This window comes from Dermochelys coriacea, chromosome 7 (assembly GCF_009764565.3).
Source record: "Dermochelys coriacea isolate rDerCor1 chromosome 7, rDerCor1.pri.v4, whole genome shotgun sequence".
NCBI lineage: Eukaryota > Metazoa > Chordata > Testudines > Dermochelyidae > Dermochelys > Dermochelys coriacea.
This window is the reverse complement of record NC_050074.1, coordinates 31,218,688-31,245,753: the sequence shown is the minus strand read 5'-3', so window position 1 is coordinate 31,245,753 and position 27,066 is coordinate 31,218,688. Positions and strand designations below refer to the sequence as shown.

At 55.9% G+C, this 27,066-nt stretch overlaps 3 protein-coding genes across 13 annotated transcripts; 1 reads left to right on the top strand and 2 right to left on the bottom strand.

Moving 5' to 3' along the window:
• Positions 1–312: 312 nt before the first annotated feature.
• Positions 313–14,838, top strand: FERMT3 (FERM domain containing kindlin 3). Its single transcript, XM_038409786.2, has 15 exons — positions 313–528; positions 1,660–1,827; positions 3,207–3,440; positions 3,977–4,102; positions 4,365–4,533; positions 5,709–5,811; positions 6,127–6,234; positions 6,826–6,960; positions 7,099–7,148; positions 7,405–7,529; positions 8,111–8,217; positions 8,556–8,771; positions 9,156–9,280; positions 9,594–9,735; positions 13,782–14,838. The coding sequence occupies exons 2-15, from the start codon at positions 1,668–1,670 to the stop codon at positions 13,959–13,961; spliced, it is 1,980 nt and encodes a 659-aa protein (XP_038265714.1). The 5' UTR covers positions 313–528; positions 1,660–1,667; the 3' UTR covers positions 13,962–14,838.
• On the bottom strand, positions 14,502–20,391 carry TRPT1 (tRNA phosphotransferase 1). Of its 6 annotated transcripts, none has more exons than XM_043518147.1 (7): positions 17,783–20,391; positions 17,300–17,381; positions 16,255–16,424; positions 15,734–15,911; positions 15,457–15,513; positions 15,134–15,244; positions 14,502–14,606 (listed from the first exon to the last, which is right to left on the bottom strand). In XM_043518147.1, the coding sequence occupies exons 1-7, from the start codon at positions 17,876–17,878 to the stop codon at positions 14,584–14,586; spliced, it is 717 nt and encodes a 238-aa protein (XP_043374082.1). In that variant the 5' UTR covers positions 17,879–20,391; the 3' UTR covers positions 14,502–14,583. The 6 variants fall into 6 exon arrangements, with proteins under 6 accessions (XP_043374082.1, XP_043374085.1, XP_043374087.1 ...); XM_043518150.1 differs by having other exon boundaries at positions 18,030–20,391; XM_043518152.1 differs by having other exon boundaries at positions 18,043–18,063.
• A 152-nt stretch (positions 20,392–20,543) lies between these two features.
• NUDT22 (nudix hydrolase 22) lies at positions 20,544–24,168 on the bottom strand. 6 transcript variants are annotated; one of them, XM_038409795.2, is made up of 6 exons: positions 24,036–24,168; positions 22,390–22,905; positions 22,043–22,150; positions 21,870–21,967; positions 21,152–21,245; positions 20,544–20,896 (listed from the first exon to the last, which is right to left on the bottom strand). In XM_038409795.2, the coding sequence occupies exons 2-6, from the start codon at positions 22,855–22,857 to the stop codon at positions 20,792–20,794; spliced, it is 873 nt and encodes a 290-aa protein (XP_038265723.1). In that variant the 5' UTR covers positions 22,858–22,905; positions 24,036–24,168; the 3' UTR covers positions 20,544–20,791. The 6 variants fall into 6 exon arrangements, with proteins under 6 accessions (XP_038265723.1, XP_043374077.1, XP_043374072.1 ...); XM_043518142.1 differs by having other exon boundaries at positions 22,492–22,907; positions 24,032–24,164; XM_043518137.1 differs by having other exon boundaries at positions 22,390–22,907; positions 24,032–24,163.
• Positions 24,169–27,066: the final 2,898 nt, after the last annotated feature.

Here is a 27,066-nt window from a genome sequence, read left to right as displayed (position 1 = left end):
TTCCCTTTGTGTTCCGATAGCTGCTCTCTGTCCTGTGGATTAATAAAGGGTGGCCCTCCCCTGGGGCCAAGCACTGCAGCCCCCCCTGGCTTGAGCTAGGGTGCCTTGTTGTGCTGGGTGCTGCACAAACCATAACTCAGATCAGGGCCACCATGGTACTAGGTGCTTCAAGTACAAAGTGAGAGAGAGTCCCTACTGGGAAGGGCCTATACGCTGCTCACAGCAGTGTGGGTGTGTTACTCTAAAGCAGGTGCCTGAGTTGACATTGGGCCCTGATGCAAAGGACTTCCTGCCCCAGGCAAACACAATGCAGAGCCCTGGAGTTGTTGAGCAAACAGTGCTGGGCGGGCTGAGAGGAAGTGAAGTGTGGGGGGGCGGGTAAGGGAAACTTCCTGGGCTAGAGCAACGGGCTGGACTGATTTGACAGCAGGCACACTGGGGAGGGAGACAGAGTCCACGCTGGATCCCTATCCGTGCTAGTTGAGCTAACCGCTCCGGGAGCTTTGGACAGAGCCCACATCTGGACCGGTAAGGGGTTGGCTGTGCGGTGGTGGGTGGAGGTGGAAGGTTCCGCTTTACAATGCCGTGGCAGGTCCCACCCCACCAATTTGCCATGTGCCCTTATGCACAATCCTACACTGAAGTGGAAGAGGGGACCCCATTTTGGATGCAGGTTGAGGATGGGCTGCATGGAGGTGTGATCTAGCTAGATGCATGGCACTTCCTACCAAGCTATGGGAGAATTCCTCCTGGGCAGCTGAAAGGATGTGGGGGGCTGTCCCTGGGGCCAGGCCTCATTCTTTGGGTGCCTGGCTCTATACCCTACTTCCGGGGCTCCTGGCATTTACCCAGCTGCTGATTTGTATCAGCCTTTGTGGTCTTCAGCTGTGAGCTAGGGCTCAGGGGTAAACTGTGATTGTATATCAACCTGGGGGATGGAGAGTCAGGATCCCTGGGTTCTGTCTCCAGCTCTGGTTGGGGAGTGAGAACTATTGAGTTGGGAAGGATTGGTGGTGTGTCCCCTGACCCCACTATGGTCAGCAATGGGCCCAGGAGTCCTGATTCTCAGCCCTCCCTGCTCTAACCCACTAGACCCCACTTCCCTCCCAGTGTTGGGGATAGAACCCATGAGTCCTGACCCTGGCTCTCTGGCCTGGTCAGCTGCAGGATAGACTTCCGGGGGCCCACCCAGCACCACCTCTCTCCTGCTGGGACTGAGGTTCCCTGGCTCCCACCTCGCCTGTGTACCTGTGCCCTGCAGCCCCTGAACACAACACTGGGCAAGCCTAGCGCTGCTGTATGGGAGCAGTGGTCCAGCTATTTCTGCCTCCACCCTATGCTTTGGGGGAAGGCAAATCCTCTCCCTCCCTGCAATGGGCAGGGGTGGAACATGTCCCTTGCTGAACTGTGGCGTCATCCTCACCCCTCCATCCCCTTGTACCACCCCAGCGCTACTTACCTACAGAGAGGGAAAGGGACAAGCCGCCCCCCCCCCCCGCCACTCTTGTTACACTGACAATTGAAGCTGGGGATAGAACTCAGGAGTCCTGACTGCCAGCCCCCTGGTCTAACCCCCTAGACCCTGCTCCCTTTCCACAGGAGCGCACAGAACTCCGGTGTCCTGTCTCCCTCCTGACCCTTGCGCTGCACTCGTTCCAGGGCTCGCCATGGCTGGACTGAAGACGGCGAGCGGGGATTACATCGATGCCTCCTGGGAGCTGAGAGTGGCTGTGGAGGAGCTGGGGCCCGAGGCTGAGCCCCTCACCCTGCGAGTCACCGGGGATGTACACATTGGGGGCATCATGCTGCAGATTGTGGATAAGATCAGTGAGTGTGGGGTCCCCCCTGCTGTTGTGGGTTACATGGAGGGGTGTCCTCTCCCATTAAATCCCCTCCCCACTTTACACACTTCTCCCCACAATGGGTGAACCCCTGCATGGATGGTGGAGTTCTGTCTCTTTAATTTCCCTCCTGCACTTCCCCTCTAGTAGCCAGCAACTTCCTGCTGTGGGATTCCCAGCATCGCATCTTAGCATCAGAGGGGGTTCCCAATCCTTTACCCTAGGGCACCTCAAATTCCCTCTCCCCCCCCCCCCCACCCCCAGCCCAGAGCTGGGAATGGAACCCAGGAGTCCTCCCCCTGCTCTAACCTCTAGACCCCCTCTCCCTGCTGTTCCTGCCAGTCTCACATGATGCAGGCTGAGTCATGGCCCTGATGCAGGGAAGTGACTCCCAATCGCCTAGTTCCACCCTCAGTTCCTGTCTCTCCCCTCTTACTCTGTGCAGGATTGGGGTCTGGCTTGGGCACTGCCTCCTCCCCCCTCAGTTACCCCAGAATTGCCCTCTGTCAGCGAAACAAGCACCTGCCATCTGTGGGCATGGGGGTTACCTGGAATGCCTGTCTGGGCTCTAATCTGCCCAGTTGTCTGTTCTTTAGATGTTAGTGATCCCTTGGTCAGTCCCACACATCCCCCTCCATCCATCTGTCTGTCCCCATGTGCTTCCCTCTGTCCTGTACTCCCCTACATTGTTGCCTGCATCTCCCTTCTTCACTCAGTACCAGCGAGGGAGGGGCCTGGGGCCTGGTGGCGGAGGCGCCCAGGGACCAATCCAACAGCAAGTGTCTCTTTATCTGCCCAGGACATGAGGTGGGCTTGTGCCATGTCTTCCTGTGGCCGGTCTATGTGGTTAGGGGACCTTCCCCTGGCAGTGCCAGATAGAAGCTGTAGCTGCAGCTGGAGACTGTGAGGCCCATACCCTGGATGGAGGCTGATAAGGGGCCAGCTAGCCAGAGTCTATGGCTATAAATAGCCTTCAGGGCTAGGGATTCTACTCATGGCTCTGGAAGGGGAGGGAGGATTTAGTGAAGGGTGGCCTGGGAATCGGGACACCTGGGTTCTCTCCCAACTCCAGGAAGAGAATGGGGCCTAGTGGTTAGCATGGGAAAGCCAGGACCCTGCCCCAGTAGCCATGGCTCTGGTTTGGGGGCGGGGGGGGGTGTCTTGCACAGTTCAGCTCCTGGGATTCCAGCATCTTCCTTATACTGGGAGCTACCTACTCTATCCCACCCTGAGGTGGCACTGGCTACATCTCAGCGCTGGGCTTGGGGTCCCTGTATAAACAGCCCCCATGCCCTACCCCAGAAGTGGCTGCATCTCAGTGCTGGACAAGAGGTCCCTGTGCAAACTACTGTGCTCTGCCCCCAGAGGAGAAGCGGAACTGGTCAGACCATGCACTCTGGTGGGAGCAGAAGAAACTCTGGCTGCTCAAGACAAACTGGACCCTGGATAAGTACGGGCTGCAGGCAGATGCCCGTCTCCAGTACACACCTCAGCACAAGCCGGTGCGGCTGCAGCTGCCCAATCGGCGGATGATCCGCGTCCACGCTAGCTTCTCTGAGCCCGTCTTCCGTGCTGTGGCTGGCATCTGCCGGGTGCTGAGTGAGTGCCTGGGTGGGGGTGGGGCATAGACGGGCCAGGGAGGAGAAGGATGCAGGGGGTAGACATTGAGGGTGAGCATCAGGGAGGGGCAGGAGTTGTGGAGGAGGGAAAGGCAAAGGGTGCAGAGCGGTAGGGGGTTTGGAGGTGTGGGGCCGGGGGCAGGCTTAAAGTGGTCTGGAAAAAGTGCATGGGGAGTCATGACAAATTAGTGACATCACATTTACCTAGCGCCTGGGGCTCTTCTCCCCAGGCTGCCCCTTCCCAAGTGGGGAGTAGGAGCATAGATGGGCCAGTGTCTGGGGTGAGGAGGTGACCCAGGGAGCGGTAAGGAGAGGAGCAGGGGTCGGGGAGGTGTGTAGGGGGGCACAAGAGGGTGAGGGGAGGAAAAGTAGGGAGAAAAGCCTGGGTGGGCTCAGGGAGGAGGGATGGGGCTTTTGGGGGAGAGGGGCAGGAGGCCCAGACAGATGGAATAAGGGGAAGATGGGGGAAGGCCCCCTTACTGGCGAGCTCCCTCACCCTGTATCCCCTCACCTCAGGTATCCGGCATGCCGAGGAGCTGTCACTGCTGCAGGCGCCTGAGGAGAAGGACAAGAAGAAGCGGAAGGGGCCGGTGCTGGGGACAGAGGATGATTTTGACCTAAGCGGGATAGTGCTGCCAGCCAGTGAGTGCGGGCAAAGGGGGTGGGCAGGGGCATGTGAATGTGCTTTCCTGCGAGTGCTGGGGTGAGCATGCGTGCTAGTGCATTAGTGTGAGTGCATGTAAGAGCACCCCTGTGTGCTTGTGCCAGAAGGTACATGCACTAGTGAGCACAAGCACTGGTGCAAGAGGCTGCCCTGCTGTGTGTGCACCTGACGCTGTGCCTCTGCCTGGGCGCCACTAACCCCCCCTTGTGCACAGAGCAGAAGCCCTCCCTTTCCCCGCAGGTGTGGAGCAGCAGCCATTTCGGGGGATGCCGGCCCATTTCTTGGACAACCCCACCACTGAGGCCTGTTACCAGATGCTGTCAGTGAGCTGGACCGGCCTGAGGCCCGAGCACGTGCTGAAGATGCCTCGGCCCAGCAACCTCATGGAGAAGGCCCAGATCAATAGCCGGTGAGAGGAGAGAGGGGGGCTGCAGGCTGGGATTGAGGGGCACTGGGAGAGCTGACAGGGAGGGGGCAGAGAGCTGCGGCTGCTGGCCCTATGCCTGGGGGAAGCACCACAGCTGGGTCCTGTCACGGATTTCCAGGGCACTCTGTACCCCCAGCCTTTATACCGTCACCTCTAACGGCACCCGGGCATGCCAGGCCATGGAGTTAGGATGAGTCCCACGACTCCAGCACATCTAGGCGGGGCCCTGGACTCCAGACCCCCATGTGTCTCTATCTCTCCCCAGAGGTTCCTCTGCATTGACTGCCCTGCAGTGACCTAGTGCAGCCTGTTCAGAGCAAGCCAGTGTTTACCAGTCCCCTGGGACCCAGCATCATGGCATCCTTAGCACAGCATGGAAAGCCAGGCTCAGCCTGGAGTCCATGCTGGCAGCCACCTGCCCCGTTCCCTAGGCTCCTGCCAGTCTCCCCTGTTTTCTCGCCGAGGTCCTAGACCAGGGTGGAGTGTTACCCTTAGTATCCAAGAGTGAACCCTCCCTCCCCATCGCTGCTGAGCCCTTGGGGGACACCCCACAGTGGGCAGACCTTCCGTCCTTACAGCGACAGGGCATGGGGAGAGCCAACCCTGACTTGCCTTATGAGTGCTATATGGGCAGCCCAGTTCCTAGCCCAGGCCTGATTGGCAGAGCTTCCCGCAACCCCTGCCGAGGGATGCAGCTTCTACCCACATGGGAGTGCTTTCACCAGCTGCGCTCTCCCCAGCTATGGAGGCCAAAGCCCTTCCATGCTGGGATCAGGGCATCTGCACGAGGGTTCACGCTCTGCGGCGACACTGCCCTCTCCCTCCCCAGCCCACAGAGCTCTGCCGGGCTAAGAGTGGGCCAGGCTGAAGCCACCTCCTGTCCCCTGATCTCCAGCTGCCTGGTGCTGGTCACACATGTTTAGCCTCCCTTGACTGGCCGGCGGGAGTCTCAGTGTTGCTTCAGGGCTCCCTGCCTAGGGACAGTTCTTGATGGTACATTCCCACCCCCAGATAGAGAGACCCGCAGCCATCCCGTCTCCCCTGCCCTAGAGAGGAAAGTAACCCCTTCCCACCCAGGGGGTGGCAATCCCAAGTGTGTGGGGAAACTGAGTCACACCTGTTCTTACAAATATGACAATTCTCGTGTTTCCCTCCAGGTGGCTGAGCTCCTCGCGGTCACTGATGCAGCAGGACGTGCGGGAGAACGAGCAGCTCTGGCTGCGGTTCAAATATTACAGCTTCTTTGACCTGGAGCCCAAGGTGGGACCCCTGTGTGCCTCCCTCCCCTCCAAACTTCCTCCCCTGGGGTCTCCTGTACATCCTTCACTCCCCAAACACAACCAGCCTGTCCTGGCTACTCCAACCCCTATCACACCCCATCATCTCTTCCCAGACTTTCCCTTCCCCGCTCAAACCTACCCTGACTTCTTGGATCTGGAGCCCAGGACCCCTCCTTCCCTCCACCAGACCCAACTCTCCTCCAGACCCCTGTTCCACCCCCTCCCTGCTCCTCCCCCTTAATTTCCCCCACTGACCCCTAACCCCCATCCACCTTTCCTGTCCCCCATGCTGCAGTACGACGCAGTGCGCATCACCCAGCTTTACGAGCAGGCACGCTGGGCCGTGCTGCTGGAGGAGACCGAAAGCACTGAGGAGGAGATGATGGTCTTTGCTGCGCTGCAGGTATTGGACCTCTGCCCCCGACCCCCAGCTAGGCCAGGATCTACCCCCACCCCCGCTGGGCTGGAATCCACCCCCACCTACCAGGGATCCCCCCACAGCCATCCCTTTCCCTCCCTCACATGAAGCACCCACAACTGGCCAGGATCCATCCCCTCCCCGGCCATGGAACACCCCCGCATACCCCACAATCAGGCTGGGATCTACCTTCCACAGTGCTCACCCAGTGGGGCCAGGACTAACCATCCCTGGAGCCCTCCCACCCGGCTGGGCTGGGATCCATCTGCCCCCCCGCCCTTTGTCCCCCAAGCACTCCCACCTAGTGGGGATCAAGCCCCTCCCTGCTATGGAGCACCCTTACCTGATATATTTCCACATCCCACCCCCAACTGGGCTGGGGTCTGTCTTCCCCAGAGGTCACCCAGTGGGACCAGGACTAACTACCTCTGGAGCTCTCCCACCCAGGTGAACAAGGATCCATCCTCCCAGGTCAAGCCAGTGGCCAATCCCATGTGGCGGCTATCTGGGTGGGTGGGGTGGTGAAGATCTGCCTCCCCCTTTTCCCCAACTAACCTGCCTCCCCCTGCCCTCCAGTATCACATCAACAAGCTCTCCCTGAGTGCTGACCCCACAGAGCCAGCCGGGGAGCAAGGCATGGATGACCTGGACTCAGCCCTGTCCAACCTCCAGATCAAGCTGGAGGGGGGGACATCAACCTCGGACATGCTGGTAAGGGGCGGATGTGAGGGGCACCAGCAGTGCTGTTGGGGGATCCAGGGTTGGAATATCAGGAGGTGGCAGGATTGAGGGGCATCGGGGGGTCGGACTGGAGTAGCAGAGGGTGACTGTGTCTTAATCTCCTGGCAGGAAAATCTCACCACCATCCCTGAGCTGAAGGATTATCTCCGGATATTCAGGTGAGCTTCAGATTCTCATCCTCACTTTGGGGGCGGGGGCTGAGAGTCAGGATTCCTGGGTTCTTCCCCTGCTCTGGGAGCAACGTGGGGTCTAGTGCTCACAGTTCCAATAACATGCCTAACCCCATCCTCCAAGCTATCCTCTTGCACCCGCCCCATGTCACAGCTCAAGATCCTAGGGAGACTGTGTGTCTCCCACATCTGGGCGTGCCCAACTGTGCCCCCTCCACCTTGGCATTGACGCCCCCCTCCACAGGCCCCGCAAGCTGACACTGAAGGGCTATAAGCAGCACTGGGTGGTGTTCAAAGAGACCTCCATCTCCTACTACAAGAGCCGCGAGGAGGCCCTGGGTGAGCCCGTGCAGCAGCTCAATCTCAAGGGTGAGTATGGTATCCCCTCTCCCCGGCATCTCTTCTCCCCACACCCACCCAGATAAGACGGATGGGCTCATCCAGCCCGCTGTGTCCCAACTCGCACAAAGTCTGCTGCTTCAGAGAACTGAGCATAAGCCTTCCCACAACACTGAGCTCCCCTCACCAGGCAACTCTGGGCGGGATTCCCACCATGTATATTCCAACTGCAGCATGAGGGTCTCTTGATGTCGGCACCCAGGGTGCAAAGGAATCCCTTTCACATCCTCTCTGTTCCAACCTTCTGGGCCCTTTGCACGCCAGTAGCAGGGAGCTCCACAGTTAACTGAAAGTAAAAGGACAGGATTTTCTTTTCTGGCCCCTGCCATTCACAGCCAGTCAATGGTCTCTGGCATCAACTAACAGCCGGATCTAATCTCCCTGAAGCCTTGGCCTCCTTAAAACTCCTGTGGCAAGTAGTTCCATAGGTCAACACAGAGGCGAGAGATTGTCCCCCAGCCCCATGGGATTTTGTGGTATTTTTGCAGACACAATAAAGCATTTTAATCACCAATTATACTGCATTCCACTCCCCCCGCCACCAATTTCAGGCTGTGAGGTGGTACCGGATGTCAACATCTCAGGCCAAAAGTTCTGCATCAAACTGCTGGTGCCATCTCCGGAGGGGATGAGCGAGGTGTACCTGCGCTGTGAGGATGTAAGTTGTGGGACAGCAGTGGGATCAGACTGTGGGGTGGGTTATACCCTAGGGAGTCACACTGGGGGATGCATTGGGGTTGTACCATGTAGGAAGAGGGTTGTGGGGAGTGAAAGGGCAGTGGGATTACACCATAAAGGGAAGGCTGCAGTGGGGCTATACTGGGGGAAGGGACTGTGAATTGATGGGTGAATGGGATTATCCTCTAGAAAGGGGCTGCAGGCTCTGTGCTGTTGGGGTCTGGCTACTGAGATGCATTGCAACGGTGGTCCCAGCTGGGGGTCTTTAGTGCCTCCCCCTCCTTTAACTCCCTCCCTTCCCTTCCTCCCCCACTGCAGGAGCAGCAGTATGCCCGCTGGATGGCAGGGTGCCGGCTGGCAGCCAAGGGCCGGACCATGGCAGACAGCACGTATCAGTCTGAGGTGCAGAACATCCTGTCCTTCCTGCAGCTTCAGAGAGCCAGTCCTGATGCGCCCGCGGCCCCCGATGCCGAGGCCGTAGGCACCCAGTGGCTGGTGTCCCCACGCTACCAGAAGAAATTCAAGCCCAAACAAGTAGGTGGGGGTTGGGGCAGCAACCCCTACTGAGCTCCCTGCCCCACTCCCTGAAGCACGGTACCCATGGCCCCAGGATGGAGTCAACACTGACTGCAAGAGGAGATGCCCCCTGTTGCACAGCTCCCCCTAGTGCTGCACTTGGATAATGGGGCCAGGACTGCAAGGGCAGAGCACCCCCTACTGAGCCCCCCACGCTGCTCCTTGCAGCACAGTGCCCCCCCCGTCCTGCCCTGTCCCCTGCAGCACAGCACCCCCTACGGCTGCACTTGGTAATGGGGCCAGCAATGACTATGATGGAAGCACACCCTCCAATCTCCCAGGAGGTCTCCCATCCAAGCAGTGATCAGGCCTGGAACACTGATCCATGTCTCCTGCCCACAGTTAACCCCGCGCATCCTGGAGGCCCATCAGAATGTGGCCCAGCTCTCACTCACCGAGGCCAAGATGAGGTTTATCCAGGCCTGGCAGTCACTGCCTGATTTCGGCATCTCCTACTTTGTGGTCAGGTGAGGCACCCCTCCCCACAGAGCCAAGGGTAGAACCCAGGAGTCCTGACCCCCCCCCATCCCGCTCTAACCACTGGACCCTCCTTCACTCTCCTACAGAGTCAGGGATAGAACCCAGAAGTCCCGACGCCCAGCCCTTCCACTCTACCCCCAACCCATTCAACCTCACTCCTCTCCCCACTCAGCTAGGGATAGAAACCAGGAATCCTGACCCCCCAGCCCCTCCTGCTCCAATCCATTGACTGTCACTCCCCACCCCCAAACTGCAATACAACCCAGGAGTCCAGACCCCCAGCCACTCCATGCTCCACAGGTTCAAGGGCAGTAGGAAGGATGAGATCCTGGGCATCGCCAATAATCGTCTGATCCGAATCGACCTGGGCGTGGGAGACATGGTGAAAACCTGGCGGTATAGCAACATGCGCCAGTGGAATGTCAACTGGGACATCCGTCAGGTCAGTGCAGGGAAGGGGATGCTGGGGCCTATAAAGAGCAATGCCAAGCCATCATGGAGTCTGGCACAGGGAGAGGGGGTGTAGGGGAATGCCCTAGGAAACATGATTGTATTGGGTCTTCTCCGCTCCAGTGCCCATGCATGGTGGAGGTTGGGCTCCTGGAGTCTCTTGCCTAGCTCTGGGAGGCAAGTGGGGTCTACAAAATCACAGAAATGTAGGGCTGAAAGGGACCTTGAGAGGTCACCAAGTCCTGCCCACTGCGCTAATAAACCTCCACCATTCCTGACAAGTGATTTGTTGAACCTGTTCTTAAAAACCTCCAGTGATGAGGATTCCACAACCTCCCTTGGAAGCCTGTCGCAGAGCTTAACTACCCTTAGTCAGAAAATTTTTCCCTAATGTCTGACCTGAGTCTCCCTTGCTGCAGATTAAGGATGACTTCTTACCCTGCCTTTAGGGGCCATGGAGAACAATTGATCCCCATTCTCTTTATAGCAGCCCTTAACATATTGGAAACCTGTTAGCAGGTCCCCTCAGTCTTTTCTCATAACTAAACAAGCCCAGTGTTTTTAACCTTTCCTCCTAGATCAGGGTTTCTAAACCTTTTAGCATTTTTATAGCTCTGCTCTGGACTCTCTCCAGTTTGTTTCCATCTTTCCTGAAGTGTGGTGCCCAGAACTGGGCACAGTACTGCAGCTGAGGCCTCCCCAGTGCCAAGCAGAGAAGGACAATTATTGCCCATATCTTACATGCAACGCTCTTGCACCATCCCAGAATAATAACCATTTCTGCAGCTGCTGACTCATGTTCAATTTGTGAGCCACTGTAATCCTTGCATCCTTTTCAGCAATATTGCCACGTAGTCAGCTCTTTCTCATTTTGTAATTGTGCATTTGATTTTTTTTTCTGAAGAGTAGTACTTTGCACTTGCCTTTATTGAACTTCATCTTGCTGATTTCAGACCAATTCTCTAACTTGTCAAGGTGATTTTTAATTCTAAGCCTGTCCTCCAAAGTACTTGCAACCCCTCCCAGCTTGGTATCATCTGCAAATTTTATAAACATATTCTCCACTCTGTTATCCAAGTCATTAATGAACATATTGAATAGTACTGGAGCCAGGATTGACCCCTGTAGGGCCCCACTAGATACATCCTCCCAGTTCAACCGTGAATGATTGATAACTACTCTGAGGACAGTCTTTCAACCAGTTGTGCACCCACCTTATAGTAATTTCATTTAGACCACATTTCCCTAGTTTGCTTATGAGAGTGTCATGTGGGACTATGTCAAAAGCTTTACTAAAATAAAGAAAGACCATGTCAACTGCTCCCCCAACCCCATCTACTAGGCCAGTAATCCTGTCCACAAAGGAAATTAAGTGAGTTTGGCATGATTTGTTCCTGACAAATCCATGCTGGCTATTTCTTCTAACCCTGTTATCTTGTAACTGATTCTAAGAATATAAGAACGGCCCTACTGCGTCAAGCCCTAATCTGTCTTGCCCAGTATCCTGGGCAACACTGGCCCATATCAGAGCTTCAGCCAGAGTGTACAGAACACGGGAGGCATGGAGTGATCCATCTGGCTAGTGGCGATCAGAGGTTCAGGGTCACCCCAAGCATGAGATTATGTCCCTGGTCATATTGGCAAATAGTTATTGATGGATCTATCCACCACTAACTTATCCAGTTCTTTTTGGAACCCAGTTATACTTTTGCCCATCACAAGATCCCATAGCAATGAGTTCCACAGGTTAGTTGTGCATTGTGTGAAAAAGTACTTCCTCTTGTTTGTATTAAATCTGCTGCCTATTAATTTCATCCGGCGACCCCTGCTTTTTGTACTGTGGGAAAAGGTAAATAACACTTTCCTATTCACTTTTTCCATACCATTCATGATTTTTATAGACCTTTATCTCACACACACCCTTAGTTGTCTCTCTTTCTAAGATGAGCAGCCCTAATCTTTAGTCTTTCCTTGTATGGAAGCCATTCCATACCCTTAATCATCACACCAGACTGGTGAGCCATGACTTCTCTTCACAAAAGCTATATTGATTCTTCCTCAATAAAGTGTATTTATCTCTGTGTCTGATAATTGTGTTCTTTTCTATAGTTTCTATCAATTTGCCTGATACTGAAGTTAGGTTTACTGGCCTGTAATTGCCAGGATTGCCTCTGGAGACTTTTTAAAAATTTGCTATTTCATTAGCTATCTTCTAGTTATCTGCTACAGAGGCTGATTTCAGCAATAGGTTAAATACTACAGTTCTGCAATTTCATATTTGACTTTCTTCAGACTTTTGGGTGAAGACCATCTGGTCCTGGTGACTTAATATTGTTTAGTTTTAGTAATATGTGCCAAAACCACCTCTATTGACACATCTATGTGGGATGATACTTCCGATTAGTCACCCAAAAAGAATAGCTCCAATGTGGGTACCTCCCCTACATCTTTTGTTGCAAAGACCCATACAAAGAATCCATTTAGCTTCTCTGTGATTGCCTTGTCTTCCTTGAGTGCTTTTTTAACACCTTGGTTGTCTAGTGGCCCCACTGATTGTCTGACATGCTTCCTGCTTCTGATGTACTTAAGAAAATTCTTATTGTTAGTTTTTGCATCTTTAGCAAGTTAGTTCTCAAATTCTTTTTTGGCCTGTCTTATGACACTTGTACATTTTACTTGCCAGAGTTTGTGCCCCTTCTTATTTTCCTCATTAGAATTTGACTTCCACATTTTAAAGGCTGACTTTTCACCTCCAGTATGCTGTTGCTTAGCCATGTCTCTTTTTGTTTGGGGTATACATTTAGTCTGAGCCTCTATTATGGTATTTTTTAAGTAGTCTCCATGCTGGCTGCAGGCCACACTGTACCCCCGTGACTGTTCTTTTTAATTTCCATCTAACAAACATCCTCATTCTTGTGTTGTTTCCCTTTTTAAAGTTAAATGTAACCATGGGGGGGGGGGGAGGGAGAGGGTTGGGTTGGTATTTTCCCCTCTACAAGGATGCTAAATTTAATTACATTATGGTCACTTTTACCAAGCAATTCAGCAATAGTTACTTCTGGGACCACATCCTGTGCTCCATTTAGGACTAAATCAAGAATTGTCTCTCCTCTTGTGGGTTACAAGACTAGCTGCACCAGGAAGCAGTCATTTACGGGTGTCATCTCCGCAGCCCTAGTCTGAGGTGACATTTACCCAGTCAATATGATAGTCGAAATCATGCATTATTACTGTGATTTCTGGTTTTTTAGCCTCTGTAACCTCCATTAGCATTTCACAATCACAGTCACTCTCATGGTCAGTAGTATATTCCTACTGCTATCCTCTTATTATTCAAGCTTGGAATTTCTACTGATAGAGATTTTACAGTAGTTTGATTAATTTGATTTTCATCTTTGATTTTTTTTTTAACATGTAGTGTCACCTCACCCCCACCAGCGTGACCTACTGTCATTCCTATATATTGCATACCTTGGTATTACCATGTCCCATTGATTAGCCTTATTTCACAAAGTTTCAGTAATATCTATTATACCAATATCCTCATTTAATGCCAGGCACTCTAGTTCACCCATTTTTTTATTTAGACTTCTAGCATTAGTATATAAGCCCTTGTACATTTTGTCAATATTTAGTCACTTGCCTTCCTGTGTTATTTTTAAATGAGACTTGTATGTTTGACCATTGCTTACTAGCTCCTATCTGTACTTTACCAACTTCTTTCCTATCCTCAATCTTAGGATATCGAGTCTGCCCTTGAATAAATTCATCCCTAAGGGATGTCTCTGCCGAGCTGTGCATTCCTCCATACCTGTCGGCTTCCCCCCAGCTTTTGGTTTAAAAACTCCTCTATAACCTTCTTAATTTTACATGCCAGCTATCTGGTTCCATTTTGGTTAAGGTGGAGTCCATCTTCCCCCGGTACAGGCTACTTCTTCCCCAAAAGGTTCCCCAGTTCCTAATAACACTAAAAGGTGGGAGCTAGGTCTCGTGTGTTCTTTTCCCCAACCAGCCCCTCACTACTGTCCTCTTTCCCAGGTGGCGATTGAGTTTGATGAGCACATCAATGTGGCATTCAGCTGTGTGTCAGCCAGGTGCAATATCGTGCACGAGTACATCGGGGGGTACATCTTCCTGTCCACCCGCTCCACCGACAAGGGCCGGGGCCTCGACGAGGAGCTTTTCTACAAGCTGACAGGAGGCCATGAGGCCCTGTGAGCACTCAGCACTGCTCCTATCCCCTGCTGGGTACCAGGGGGCAGCAGGCACCAACATGGGCCCTGCTAATATTGGCCCCACCTCCAGGGAGGGAGCAGCCCTCACCCACCCATCCCAACCACCTACCCCCAACATACCCACACAACACAGTCCCCTACCCCCCTTCCCTCCTACCCACAACACAGCCCACCAATCCCTACACACACATTCCCAAGTCACTCCCCACCATGCACCACAACCCCAGTCTCCACGTTTCCATACACACTCAGCTAACCAACCCAGCCAGCCCAAAACCTGCTACTCCTCAAATTCCCTACACACCGTGACCCAACACCACATCACAATGGCCTATACAACCCCAGCCCAAGCCACCCCTTAATCCACCCATCCCTTCTCGTGCTCCCTGCCACCTCAGCACTCTTGCATGTGCTCTATGGGAGGAGGAGTACAGGTCCCCAGCCAGCACCCCCTACCCCAGTGGGGGAGGGGGGAAGCAAGTGCAGCAAATCCAGAAGAGAGGCGATTAAAGAGCCTGCAGCAGATGGAACAATAGGGATTTTATTTTACACTGCTTTCTCCTGCCTCATTCTCCTCCATGCCATGGCCTTGGACTCTGTGTGGGTCACTCAAGGGGTAGCAATCGCCCTGAAAGAGAAAAGGATTCAGAAACGGGTTGGCAGAATCTGGCTTTCCTGAACCTGTCTGCCCTTGCCAACTATGCTAGGGAATAACAGGACCCTACAGCGGCTCATGGGCACTTCTCTGCCACTCTCTGGGAATGGATCAAAACCACAGCTACTTGGATTCTGCCACGAGCTGCCAGCCAGGCATATTAACTGGGACTGCAAACACAGAGTAATAAACCAAGCTCTCACCATGTTGAGCAGGTCTGTGACACTGTGGAAGGGTTCTACAGTGACTCCCCGGACTCCAGGGTTCTATCCCCAGCATGGGAAGGGGAGTGGAAATTAGTGGGTTAGAACAGGGGTAGTGGGAATCAGGACTGTTAAGTCCTACTCCCCACTTGCTGTATGACCTTGGATAAGTCCCTTCCCCTCTTTCAAGTGGGTTGGGGTAATGGAGAGGTCAGAGACTGTCCCACCCCCAGTGCCAAGCTGCCCCCCCTCCTTTCCCCTCGAGAAGGTACAAGGCAGGGTGGGGGAGACCCTTACTGTCAGGCCGGAGCTGCAGGACTCTCTGGAAGTACCGGGGAGGCAGGAGGCCTTCAGCATCACCCGGTGTGAGGATGACACCATTAGCTGAGCGATAGAACTGGATCCCATCTGCATGGGGAAGCAATGCACAGGCACAGGGTCATGGGAACCAGGACACCTGGGTTCTATCCTCCACTCAGGGTGGGGACTGGGATTGGTTAGAGGAGGGGGCTGGGAGCCAGAACTCCTGGGTTCTGCTGCTGAGAAGGTGCCTCAGTTGGAAGGGCTAAGGAAATTTCTTTGTTTCCACCGGAGACTGCCCGTCCCGTCCCCTTACTCACCTGCCAGTGCTTGGGGCCCATCAATCACTATAGCCACATCACAGTCCTGCCTCATCCCTATGGATCAATAGTCAAAGAGGTGCTCAAAAGCGGGCTATGGGGAGCAACTCTCAGACCCACCCACATCCCCCCCAGTTGACTGGGCTTTGTACACAGAGCCACCAGTGTCCCTCGGGACCACAGCCCTCCACCCCCAAAGAGAGCTCCCCATTACTGCACCAGAGACGGGGGGGGCAGGTCTCCTAGGTTCTCTCCCCAGTACAGCATGCACACTCACCACTGAGGACAGGTCCATCCCCGGGCAGCCCAGGTGCTAGGTGAATATGGTTGCGCCCCATGCGGGAAAGGCCCCCCCGGCAAATGGCCGGCCAGTGCCGCAGGTAAGTGCCATGGGCTATGGTCTGGGGTAGGGCTGTGGGCTCCAGAAGTGGGATCAGCTCTAGCTCTGACACCTGCTGGTGAGGGAATGGAGAGATATCACAATGGGGTTTCTGGCCTAGAGTCCCTTTTTGTGCTTTCCTTAGCCCCCATCAGCCTCTCGGCATCCCTCCAAACCCCATTCTTTTGCCCCTTCTTATGTCCCAGGTGCCCCTGCCCCCCCATTCCCTGAAGCAAGGATCTTGTCCTGCCCCCTGACTCCTCCTAATCCTGGGAGAGTGATTATCCTGCTCTGACCCATCCCCCTGCACTCTGGGCCCCAGGTTGTAGGATTTCCCCTGCCCACTCCACTCAATTTCCCCCTGCTACTTCCCCAGAAAAGGGATCCCTCTTTGCTGCCCGCCACCCCTCCCCCAGCACCTGCAGTGAGTGCCCCTGGTTGGCACGGATCTGCAAGCGCCCATCACTAGGGTGGGGGCGCAGGGCAAAGCGGCGCTTCTCGTTAGTCTCCACGACGTGTCGCACATCGGCCACAGAGACCCCCCTAAAGCGGGGCAGGCTCAGCAGGGCAGCCACGTCTAGGAACCCATCTGGGGAGGGGAGATAGATAGGTGAGATCTGCCCCTCCTCGCATACCCTACCCCATTCCCGCACAACTGGCTAGGCCAAGATCTAAACCCCCTTTGCACCCCCAACTAGTGCAGCCGAGACTGACACCCCCTTGCAGCTCCTACTCATCCCTCCAACCTCCACCGGTAAGGCCTAGACCTAACCTGTCCACACATACTCTAACCCATCCCTCCCCTGATTGGCAAGGCCAAGACCTGATCTACCCCATCTCCCACCCCCCTAGACCAACTATGCCAAGGTCCGTCTAACTCCATCATCTCCCTATGCAATCCAGTGGGGCTGATTGAGGGACAAGACCAGTTTGGCCTCCACATGATAACCTGCCCCTTCCCACACCCCTCAGGCTCTCCTCAGATCCAACACAGGGTACTAAGGGGCTGAAGAACCCAGGTGTCCTGGTGCAGTGCCCATCCATGGGCCCTCCAGCAGACGGCAGGCCAGTTCATGTCAGCACACCCCTGCCCCCAGTAACCTGTGGGGGGGGCACACCCTCTGGAGCAAGGGGCCGGAGTCCGGATTGCAGGCCCAGCCCTAGTCCCCTTCTCTGTGCTCTCTCCCACCACCTCCCTAGGAGCAGGGAGCACATGCATCAATACCAAGTGCCCCCCATGATGACCCCCTGACCTTTCAGGCTCCAGGGGCAGGTAGGAGAGCCGGGGGCAGCCGCAGGCCAGGGATCCCATGTCAGCTATGGGGGGTTGTACCTAAACAGAGGGTCCCGTCTCAGTCCTTTCTGCTGAGGTTCAGTAGCTCTCTCTTTACGGGAGAGGTGCTGTTCTGAAGCCTGCCTGCAAGGCCAGGGGGAGCAGATGCTTGGGAGTATGGGTGCACTTACCAGCACCCATCTCCAGCCCCAGCTGGGCTGCTCCATGACGCAAAACATAGGATAAGGCTTTGGACAGACGGACATCTGGATTCTGAAAGAGATGGGGGACAGAGAATGGAGGGAGTGGTGGGGGCTCATCCCTGAGGGAACCCCACATACACCCGACACCACCACCAGCATCAGTAAAAGGGGCTGAATGAGCCACTAGGAGCTAGGACTCCTGGGTTCTATTTCCAACTCTGATAGAGGAGAGGGGTCTAATGGGTTAGTGTAGAGGGGCTGGGAGCCAGGACTCCTGGGTTCTAGTCCCAACTCACCCCTAGAGAGGGGTTCCTGTCAGCTCTTGCCACCCCCACCCAACCAAGCCTGAACTGGAGGGGGGAACCCCTGCAAGAAGTCTGGCCACGGAGACAGGTGTCACCGGCTCAGCCATGGGAGGAGACCGGCTAGAGTTTAGAGTCTGGGGCAGGGGAAATCGTGACTAGCTCTAACCTGGTCCTGGTGCCTCTTTCGACTCCCAGACTTCCGGCTCCCTCTCCCAGGAGCGCTAGGGAGGGGCTGCTGAGAATCTGCTCCCCCTGGATCCATGCTAGTTGCTCCCACCCAGCTCCTGGGCTCTGTACGGCCTCAGCCCCCCTAGAATGCCTAAAGGCAGTTACCCTGTTCCCACCAATCCCACCAGCAATCTGACTCCCCAGCTCTCTTGCTCCCCTCCTTCTCTGACTCAGCGCCCCCTTGCCTGGGGCAGTTGCCCAGTCCCAGACCAGGCTGCCATTCTCCCAGCAACCACAGCTACAGACTCAACTCAACGGCTCCAGCCCCACCCACCAAGCATCATGGGCCAGGTCGTGGCCGGGAGGCCGAGCTTGTGGGCCGCAAAGGGTTCTGGGAGTTGTAGTCTTTCAGATAGAACTGGTCAGCCGTGGGAGCCCAACTAGCCTGGTATGCCAGTTCCTACATGCGCCGGGGGCACTTGCTGTGGGCGGGGGGAGACTCCCCTACTGGGCAAAGGTGGAATAATCGGGGGGGCAGGGGTTCCTGGAAGCAGGGTTCATCCTCCACCCCTGCCTATGACTATCTGTCTAGGCCCAGGCCCACCTATCTGGGTCAAACGGGCACATGGAGCAATAGTTCTTTTTAGATCTACTTCCCTTGCTGAAATGTGTTAGTCTCTAAGGTGCCACAAGTCCTCTTTTTCTTTTTGCGAATACAGACTAACACGGCTGCTACTCTGAAACCTGAAATAGACAAGCTTTCACAGGGCTCTTCTTCAGGTCACTCTCTCCACCTGCCTGCCTATCCCCGTCTATCAATCCATCCCCCTTCCCTCTCTACTCTGGGCTGGGTCTGGACCCTGCAGCAGGCCCAGCACTGCTGCCTGGCCACACATGGTGGCGCCCCACACCCGCTTTGCAGGCAGCTCCAACTCTGGCTGCCAGCTGCTGGGTCTCCTGTTTGCAAAGGGGGTTTGAAGGGCCATGGCCCTGCTACAGAAGGAATCATCCCAAATGCCAGCCCCATCCTAATGGAGACAGGGGGAAGGGCAGGAAAAGAGGGTGTTATGGGGGGTAAATGAGGAAAAAATGGGGTGAAATTAAGAACAGGTAAACTGAGGCTAAGGGTGAGGTACCCCACACTGTGCAATCCACTCTCTGGGTAGGGGCTAGGAGTCAGGACTCCTGGGTTCTATCCTCAGCACGGGGCAAGGAGTGGGGTCTAGGGGTTAAAGTTGGGGGTGGAGGCAGGAGCTGAGACCATGACAGCAGCCCCTGGCCAGCAGGAGGTGACTCAGTGAGTCAGGCTGGCTTGTGGCAGCACCTTGTGCTCCTGGAGTCACCTTTCACCTCCTTGAAGCACAGAGCCCTTTCCCCAGCACTATCCACTGATACGGACGGCTGGGGGAGGCCCTGACTCACGCACCCTTGGCCTAGTTCATTCCACCAGCCAAGGCAGTTGCAAAGAATATGATGATGATGATGATAATAAAAAAGTTTACTATCAGCTCTGGGTAGGGAGGGAATCCTAGTGGTTACAGCAGCAGGGCTGGGCATCAGGACGTGTAGATTCTATTCCTGATTTTACAACCTTACTGTGTGACATCAGGCACATCTATCACCTTATCCAGGCCTCAGTCTCCCACAGGGTTGGGGCACGGCGGATTAATGCAATTTGTGGGGAGAAGGCCGAGGGGACTCAGGACAGATGGGGTTGGTGGGAAGTATCCATCCATAGTCCATGGGCTCCCACAGGGGAAATCCTAGGCTGGGATGGCGTGAGAGAAGGCTGCATCTCAAAGCTTTAGGCACTCCCGCCACTCAGCTCCGATTATCCAGCTTATTGGCAACTTGAATACAATTAATCAGCTGGGATTCCAGGCCTCACCATCAAACTAGCCATTCACCCCTCCTTGAGCCGATTAGGGGCTGAGCTGCCCTCGGGCCGGCCGAGACCAGGATTAATGTCTCCAGGGTCCCAGCATCCCAGGACCCCTATGGCTGATGCCTCCAGACATGAATGGGATGTCCATAGGTATGCAGGGCCACCCCCATCCACTGCCCAGCTCTGACTGGGGAAAGATCCTGCCCAGATCTAACCACTAGACCCCCACTTCCCACAGAGCCCAGGATAGAACCCAGAATTTTGTCCCCTCTCTACCTGAGGGGTGTGTGTGTGGTCCAGTGGTTAGAACATGGGGTAGGGAGTCAGGACTCCTGGTTTCTCTCCCTGGTTCTGGGAGGGGAGATGGGGCAGAGGCCTCTGTATTATCATCATGAGCGACTAGTGCTGTATCCAGCCCTGGGGCAAGAGGGCAGGCTGAGGGGTTGCCACATAGTAAGACTGGACAATGCAGGCCAGAGAGCTGGGGGAACCCAGTATCCCTCATCCTCCTTAGCATGGGGATGGTGCCCCAGGCCCATCAGAGTCTCTGGGGTGCACCAGCCCCCCTCTGGGGCATGGGGATTCCCCTAGAGCTCATGTAGCCTTGGGGAAGGGGTTAAAGCAGGGAAAGGCAGAATGTCCTATCCCCCAGCCAGTGCCCCCTAGAGGGGAAAGACCCCCGAATCACACTCCACACTCCCCTGAGCTAGCCAGTCTCTCTCTCTCTCTCCCTCTCTCTCTCCAGTTCTGGTGGCAGCTGGCTGAGATCATCCAGATAGGAGGGTATAGGGAAGTGCTGCTGCCTACTTCCAGGCTGGGCCAGGCCAGTGCATTCTGGTAAATGGGATCATTCCAGAGGCTTAGCACCTGCCACTGCTGTCAAAGAATAAGTTCTTTATTGGGAGATGGGTTCTCAACAGCAATGGGTAAAACAGCCAGAATTGGAACCAGATCAGGGCAGGGCCCTGCCCCTGGAAAGGTGAGTCTGGTCCTGCAGCTATCCCCCTCCTGCTGGCTCCACGACATAGGGCTGGCGTGTGCAGGGAGCTTGCAGGGTCTGTCGATGCCCAATTTGGCACAGATAAGCCCCCATCGTGGCCTGGGGAGTCAGTACCCTTCCTGTCACTGCCCCCCACCCTGCACCAGGGTGTAGAGTCTGACAGCCCCCTTGGCAGATGGGCACAGCTCCCTCCACATCCCTCCGGTCTGCTCCAGAATCAGGACATCCTGCAGGGGAAGCACAGGGACACCACAGGGTCAGTACCAGGGAGCAGGGAGGCTGGGTACCTGCCAGCACCACCCAGAGCTCATGTGTGACCCTTACTGACCACAGGAGCTGGGAGAGCAGGGACTCCCCCATGACTCCTGGGTTCAATTCCCAGATCTAAGAGAGGAGTGGGGTCCAATGGATTGGAGCAGGGGGACCGGGAGTCAGGACTCCTGGGTTCTATTCCCATCAGCCAGGCTGTGCCCTCCCCTTACCTCTCTCTTGATAAAGATGATGCCAGTGGATTCCTGAGCTTCAGGTCCCCCAATCTCATATCTCTGTTTCACCTGCTCCGACGTCAGACTGCACCTGGGACATGGGGCGGCTCCATTAGCAGAACGGAGACAACCGGGCCTGAGGTCCAATGGCAGCTACACCTGTTTATTCTCTGTCTCTATGGGCAGCAAAGTTAAACCCTGGCCTTGTGGTAACAGCACAGGACTGGGACTCGCGACACCCGGGTTCTATTCCTGGCTCTGCCACTGACTCTCTCTGTGACCTTGGGCAAGTGGCATCCCTGTACTCCATCTGTAAAATGTGGATAACGATCCTTCTTCAGTCTAATTAGACTGCGACCTCCTTAGGGCAGGGACTGTCTCACTGTGTGTCTGTGCAGCACCTGGCACAATGTGAGGCCCCAGTCTTGGCACCATGCTAATACGTTTATTTTGGCTGGGGGGTGGGGAGGATATGGTAGAGGAAGCCAGGGTCCCAGGATATTTGGGGAGGTTGCACTTCAACTGCTGATTGGATCCATCCCATCAATCACCAATTTCAGGGTCCTCTAGCTTCTAGATCCAAACAGTCAGGAAATGGGTTCAAGCCAGCAGTTAAATCAACAGTGCCTGAGCCTGATCCGCCAAACTGGGTCTCTGCCCCATGAGCTCTCCCTGTACCCTAGGGCCTCTCTGTGCACTGAATTAGCCCCATTACCTGACATAGAACTCAGCACTGGCCCGACCTGCGCTGGTCTGGTTCCGAGCAATGCCCAGCAGCACTGGCTGGCTTAGGGTGGGCAATGGCAGGTTGACCTATGGAGCAGGGAGGCAGGTTAGCGAAGGGCAGCAGAGCACAGACACCAACAGCCAATACCCCACATCTCTCACCTCATCTCGGATCTCCCGCAGGATGGAAGTGAAGATCTCCTTGACGACCATCTGTCTGGGGAGCTCCTCCGAACAGATGGATTCTTCTGGGACGTCCCCCACCACAGCCTGCAGCAGAGGAAGGAGCCCAGGGTCATGAAATGCAGCCACCTCTGTAGTGGAACACAGCAAGGGAGGTGGATGCCAGGGAAAAAAACATTCCTGCGCTTACAGGGAGTCCAGGAGATGTGCAGTGGGGGCAGGAGGTGGGATTTAAGGTTTCCCAGGGTGGGGGAAAACTGGCTGCGTCAGGGGGTGGGGAATGGGAGCCGGGGCCTTTCCATTCTAGGGGTGCTGGGTGGACCCACCTGTGGCTCAGGATGCCCCCCGGGAATGTCTATGAGGCCAGGTGCCTCGCCCACCCTCTGGCTGCGCCTTAGGAAGACGAAGCAGTCATCGTCAGTATGCACCATGGCACCCACTCCCAGCGGCTCTGCCAGGTAGGCCTGGCTGTCCCCAAAGTCCTGCTGCCCCTGCTGCTGGAGGTGCCTGGCCATGCCAGCTCGGTTGGTGCCCAGGAAGTCCTTGTAGCAGGTGAGGCCCAGGCGAAAGGTCAGGGAGCCCCCATCCAGCTGGGCCGAGTGCAGCCGGAATTTGGAGCCGTTGAAAAGCCAGGGACTGTGACGGCACCGGGCCTCCCAGAGAGCGTCGATCCAGGCCTGGCCTCCGGGCAGCTGGCGCCGGTTGTAGGCTGGGGAGAGCTCAGCCTGCACCTCTGTCTCTGCCAGGCCCTTGGGAGATGGGCACTGCAGCATGATGGAGAACTCAGGGTCCATGGTGCTTCCCTGTGCCCCCCCTGTCCCTGGACACCAGGCTCAGGGCATCTGGGAGGGAGGAAAAGATGGGGATTACTCAGCTTTTATGCCAGGCTACCACTCCATGACGCACACCCTGAAGAGCCAAACCCATGGGTACCAAGGCCCCACACTGCCCTAAAGAGATGGTTCCATGAGCACTGTGTTCCTCCCCTGACCCTGGAGAGCCATGGGCACCACGTACCCCTCCCCCAGGGTCGCTAGAGAGCTGTCCCCATGTCCACTACATGCCCTCCATTGCCCCAGAGAGCTGTCCCCATAGGCACTGCACCCATCCAGAAAGCTGGTCCCAAGGACACTCCATACCCCTGGTTGCCCCATGGACACTGTACCTCCCCACACTATCCCAGAGAACTGACCCCATGGGCATTGCATGCCCCCTTCCTGCCCAGGAGATCCAGGCCCCTGGATGACACCCCCCCTTCCTCTACTGCCAAAGAGACCTGGCCCCAGGGGCACTGAGCCTCCCTCATTCACCTGGAGATCTGGCTCCCACTGCCCCAGAGAAAGGGCCCCATGGGCGCCATGCCCCCCACCGGCCCCGAGAGAGGGCCATATGGGCCCCACATGCCATCCCCTACTGGCCCGGCAAGCTGGCTGCATGGGCATCGCACACCTCCCCCATCCCACTGAGAAGCCGCTCGCCCACAGAATACGTGTGCCCCAAGGGTGCCTGGTGCATTGAGAAGATTGGGGTGGGGATTGAGCTTCAGCCACTTCCTAGAGGGGCAGCACCACAGGCTCATGCCATCCCCTCTGACCGGGGAAGGGGCCCGTAGGGGTGGTGGGGTCATTGGGGGCGAGACCCCACCGCTGCCAGCTAAGCTCCACACACGTAGAATTCTGGGGCTGTACTGAGGAGAGCAGCGGGGTGGGGCTAGGAGCCCGGGCCCCGGGGTTCTATCCCCAGCTCTGGGAGGGGAGTGGGGTCTAGCGGTTAGAGCTGGGAGCCCCCCGCCTCCCCGGCGGCAAGGAGCACAGGGGGCGGGGCTGCGGCCGGCTGACCCCAGCCCTGCAGGGCAGCCTGCCCCTGGCACCTTGGGGGGCCATTCACCCCACGGCACGGCCCGGCCCCTGCGCGGGAGCCCCGGGCGCTCCGCTCCCCAGCCCCGCACCGGGCTCAGCGCCAGACTCGCTACCTCCCGCTCCAGCTCCACGGCCCGGCCCCAGCCGCCCTGTTCCCGGAAGTCAGCTGCTGCCTGCGGCCGCGCTGATTGGTTCAGGGTGGCTCTAGCTCCCTGCCGGCTCTGCCGCCCCATGCCTCCAGTAGCCAGCTGGGCGGCTCTAGCTCCCTGCCGGCTGTGCTGCAGCATGGCTCCAGTATCCGGCTGGGGGTCTCTAGCTCCTCGCTGGCTGTGCTGCACCCTGAGTCTGGTATCTGGCTGGGCGGCTCTAGCTCCCTGCCGCCTGAGCCACCCCATGCCTCCAGTATCCAGCTGGGTGGCTCTAGCTCCCTGCCAGCTGTGTTGCCTGATGGCTCTGCTGCCCAGCTGGGTGGCTCTAGCTCCCCACCAGAGATGCCACCCCATGGCTCAAGCCCCAGCTGGGTGGCTCAAGCTCCCTGCCCATTCCACCCTATGTCTCCAGCATCTGACTAGATGGCTCAAGCTCCCAGACAGCTCCTCCCGCACCACCTTACGAGGAGCATTTCAGTCACCAGGGGGTTCCAATGGGCAGGAGTGACATTGGCATGGAGCCAAAATATGCAGTGTGTGACCCTTCCCCTTATGGGCAGGGTTGTACCCACCCCCTGGCAGAAATCAGAGGCATCTGAGTTTATCAAACATGTTTGGCAATGCTTGTCATGCCAATGGAGCACCGCTGATGTGAATGAACTGTGGGAGGGGAGTGGGGTCTAGTGGGTTAGAACAGGGGAGCTGAAAGTCAGAGCGCCTGGATTCTATCCCCAGTTCTGGGAGATGGGCGGGGGGAGGAATCAAGACTTGCCAAACTTCTCCAACACTCTTATTGGGGGGTAGAAATCTCGGACACGACACCCGAATATGGTCACTTTACGGATGCTTCCTGATCCCTCACACAAGGCTAAGCACTGATTCACCAAAGGAAAATTATTCGTGTGGCTGAGCAAGCTGGTCAGAAAGCTGCTGCTTATTCTGCTGGGAAGATTTGACCAATGAGCATGCGAGATCTCTAAGGTTCTTACTTATTGAAAGTTCCAAGTAGCTGGAAATTGTGGCTTTAATCAGCCAGTAAAAACATGATCCTGCCAGCAGGGATAGCTCCTCATGGTCCTGCTGGCTCGGCCTGTCTGGGAAAACATAAGCGATTTTAAAAATAAAGGAGTAGAAAGAGAGAAAAAAACACTATTCCACTCATTAGCAGCTCCATTCTGTCCCCCATCCCCAGCCAAGGTCCCTGGTCTGTGTTTCCCACTGTGATTAATGCTAATTAGTACCAATTACAACTCAGATTAGATACGGCTTTTCTGGGGCAGATCTCTAATGAATGGAGCCATTACAAACCTGGGGAGGGGACCTGCATGTGCACACGCACACCTCTCCTCCCAGAGCTGGTGAGAGAACCCAGGAGTTCTGTTTCCTAGCGCTCCTGCTTTACCCACTAGACCCCACTCCCCTCCCAGAGCTGGTGAGAGAACCTGAGTCCTGACTATCCAGCTCCTAGGAGAGAAAAGTATCTTATGGTCAGCGGTGGGATAGTGAGAGCCAGGACTCCTAGGTTGTATCCTGGATTGTGGTCCAGTGGGTTAGAGAAGGGGGGATGGGAGTCAGGACCGCTGGATTTTATTCCCACTCTGAGCGAGGAGTCAGGTCTTGTTGTTGGAAGGGGCCCTTTGAGTCACCCTGCACTCTGGGTGTATTTCTGCCACATCCTTGCCATGCGGGCACAGTGACTAGGGCTGTGAACCCTGCCCCAAATGTCCATCCTGGGGTGGGGTGAGGAAGTGGGAGCTCTGTCCCCTCTGAGTCCATTGTCTATTCTTCCTAATTCCCCCACCACCTTTGGTGGTGGGGCCACACAACCATGAGCCCTAACACCCCCCTACACCCACACCTGGACTCCTAGGTTCTAATCCTGGCTTTGCCAGCAACTCTGGGCAAGTGGTTCCCCTCCAGGGCTAACTCTCCCTCCAGGTGTGTGTTCATGGCTGGGGGGATGGACCATGGTGAGAGCTTCAAAGCTCCCAGATGGCAAGAAACCCCAGCCCTCTCCCCCCTGCATTTATTAACCTCCCTGTCACATTGTGGGGGACCAGCTCTCCCTGTCACCCCCACTCCATGGGGCACAGCTGCCCCGCTCCCCTGGCTCCACTTCCACTTGCCAGCCCTGACTGGGCTCATTGTCGCGGATCCCCCAGCCAGGGAACACGGGGGGCATTGTCCCCCGGGACAGGATGAGGTCATCGCAGCCATGCTGACAAAAGGGGGATTGTTGCCAACGGTCTTGTGCCCCCCCCCTCCTGCTTTCACTCCCACAACACCATTGAAGCTGACACAGAGCCCCAGATCTGCTTAGCTACTGCCTCCCCCCTTAGAGTCCCTGTGTTGGCTTTGAGCTGCTTTGCCTAGGCATTTTGCCTCATGTCAGCCATTGAATGGGCACATGCTGGGCATAGCAGGTCCCTTGGGAACTCAGAGCAGGCCCTTCACAGCCATTAAATCAGTTGTCTATGTGGCTACTTCAAATGCAAAGGAGAGGAATGACTGTGGTGTGGTTAAGGTGCTGCATTGGGGTACAGGACATTAGGGCTCAATATCCATCTCTGCCACAAACTACCTATGTGACCCTGGACAAATCATTTTGGTCAAGCTCCACAAAGAGACTCAGGTGTCTGCCTCTGTAGGTGCCTAAGTTCAACATTTAAGTGCCACTGACATTCCCAAAACCCCCACTCAGCTGCCACCTAACTCTACAGACAGTCACTAAGTCCTTATGTCACCCCACAGCTACTGAGAGCCCTTGTTCATTCCTCAACTGCAGTGGGATTCTCAAACTTTACTAGACATTCCCCTGAGCAGGGTCCCATCCAGCAGGTGTGCTCAGAACAAACCTATCAGGCAGCGTGTGTGTAAAATAGCCAGTAGCTCAGTGGTCAGTGCACACGCCTGAGATGTGGGACACTCAGGTTCAGCTCAGTCTCCCACAACCCAGCAGATCACCCTGACCACTGGGCAACAGGTAGGCTTGGAA

Excerpts from the sequence above, each read along its gene's own strand:
- TRPT1 (XM_043518147.1), bottom strand. The coding sequence starts at position 17,878 with ATGGATCCAGGGGGAGCAGATTCTCAGCAGCCCCTCCCTAGCGCTCCT. Across the intron at positions 16,425-17,299 it reads GGGGCTGGAGATGGGTGCTG|ATGGGTTCCTAGACGTGGCT; the intron begins GTAAGTGCACCC and ends TCCCCTCCCCAG. Across the intron at positions 15,245-15,456 it reads TGGGCCCCAAGCACTGGCAG|ATGGGATCCAGTTCTATCGC; the intron begins GTGAGTAAGGGG and ends TTCCCCATGCAG.
- NUDT22 (XM_038409795.2), bottom strand. The coding sequence starts at position 22,857 with ATGGACCCTGAGTTCTCCATCATGCTGCAGTGCCCATCTCCCAAGGGC. Across the intron at positions 22,151-22,389 it reads GGGGGCATCCTGAGCCACAG|GCTGTGGTGGGGGACGTCCC; the intron begins GTGGGTCCACCC and ends CCTCTGCTGCAG. Across the intron at positions 21,246-21,869 it reads AGTGCTGAGTTCTATGTCAG|GTGCAGTCTGACGTCGGAGC; the intron begins GTAATGGGGCTA and ends CCCATGTCCCAG.
- FERMT3 (XM_038409786.2), top strand. The coding sequence starts at position 1,668 with ATGGCTGGACTGAAGACGGCGAGCGGGGATTACATCGATGCCTCCTGG. Across the intron at positions 6,961-7,098 it reads CATCAACCTCGGACATGCTG|GAAAATCTCACCACCATCCC; the intron begins GTAAGGGGCGGA and ends ATCTCCTGGCAG. Across the intron at positions 8,772-9,155 it reads AGAAATTCAAGCCCAAACAA|TTAACCCCGCGCATCCTGGA; the intron begins GTAGGTGGGGGT and ends TCCTGCCCACAG.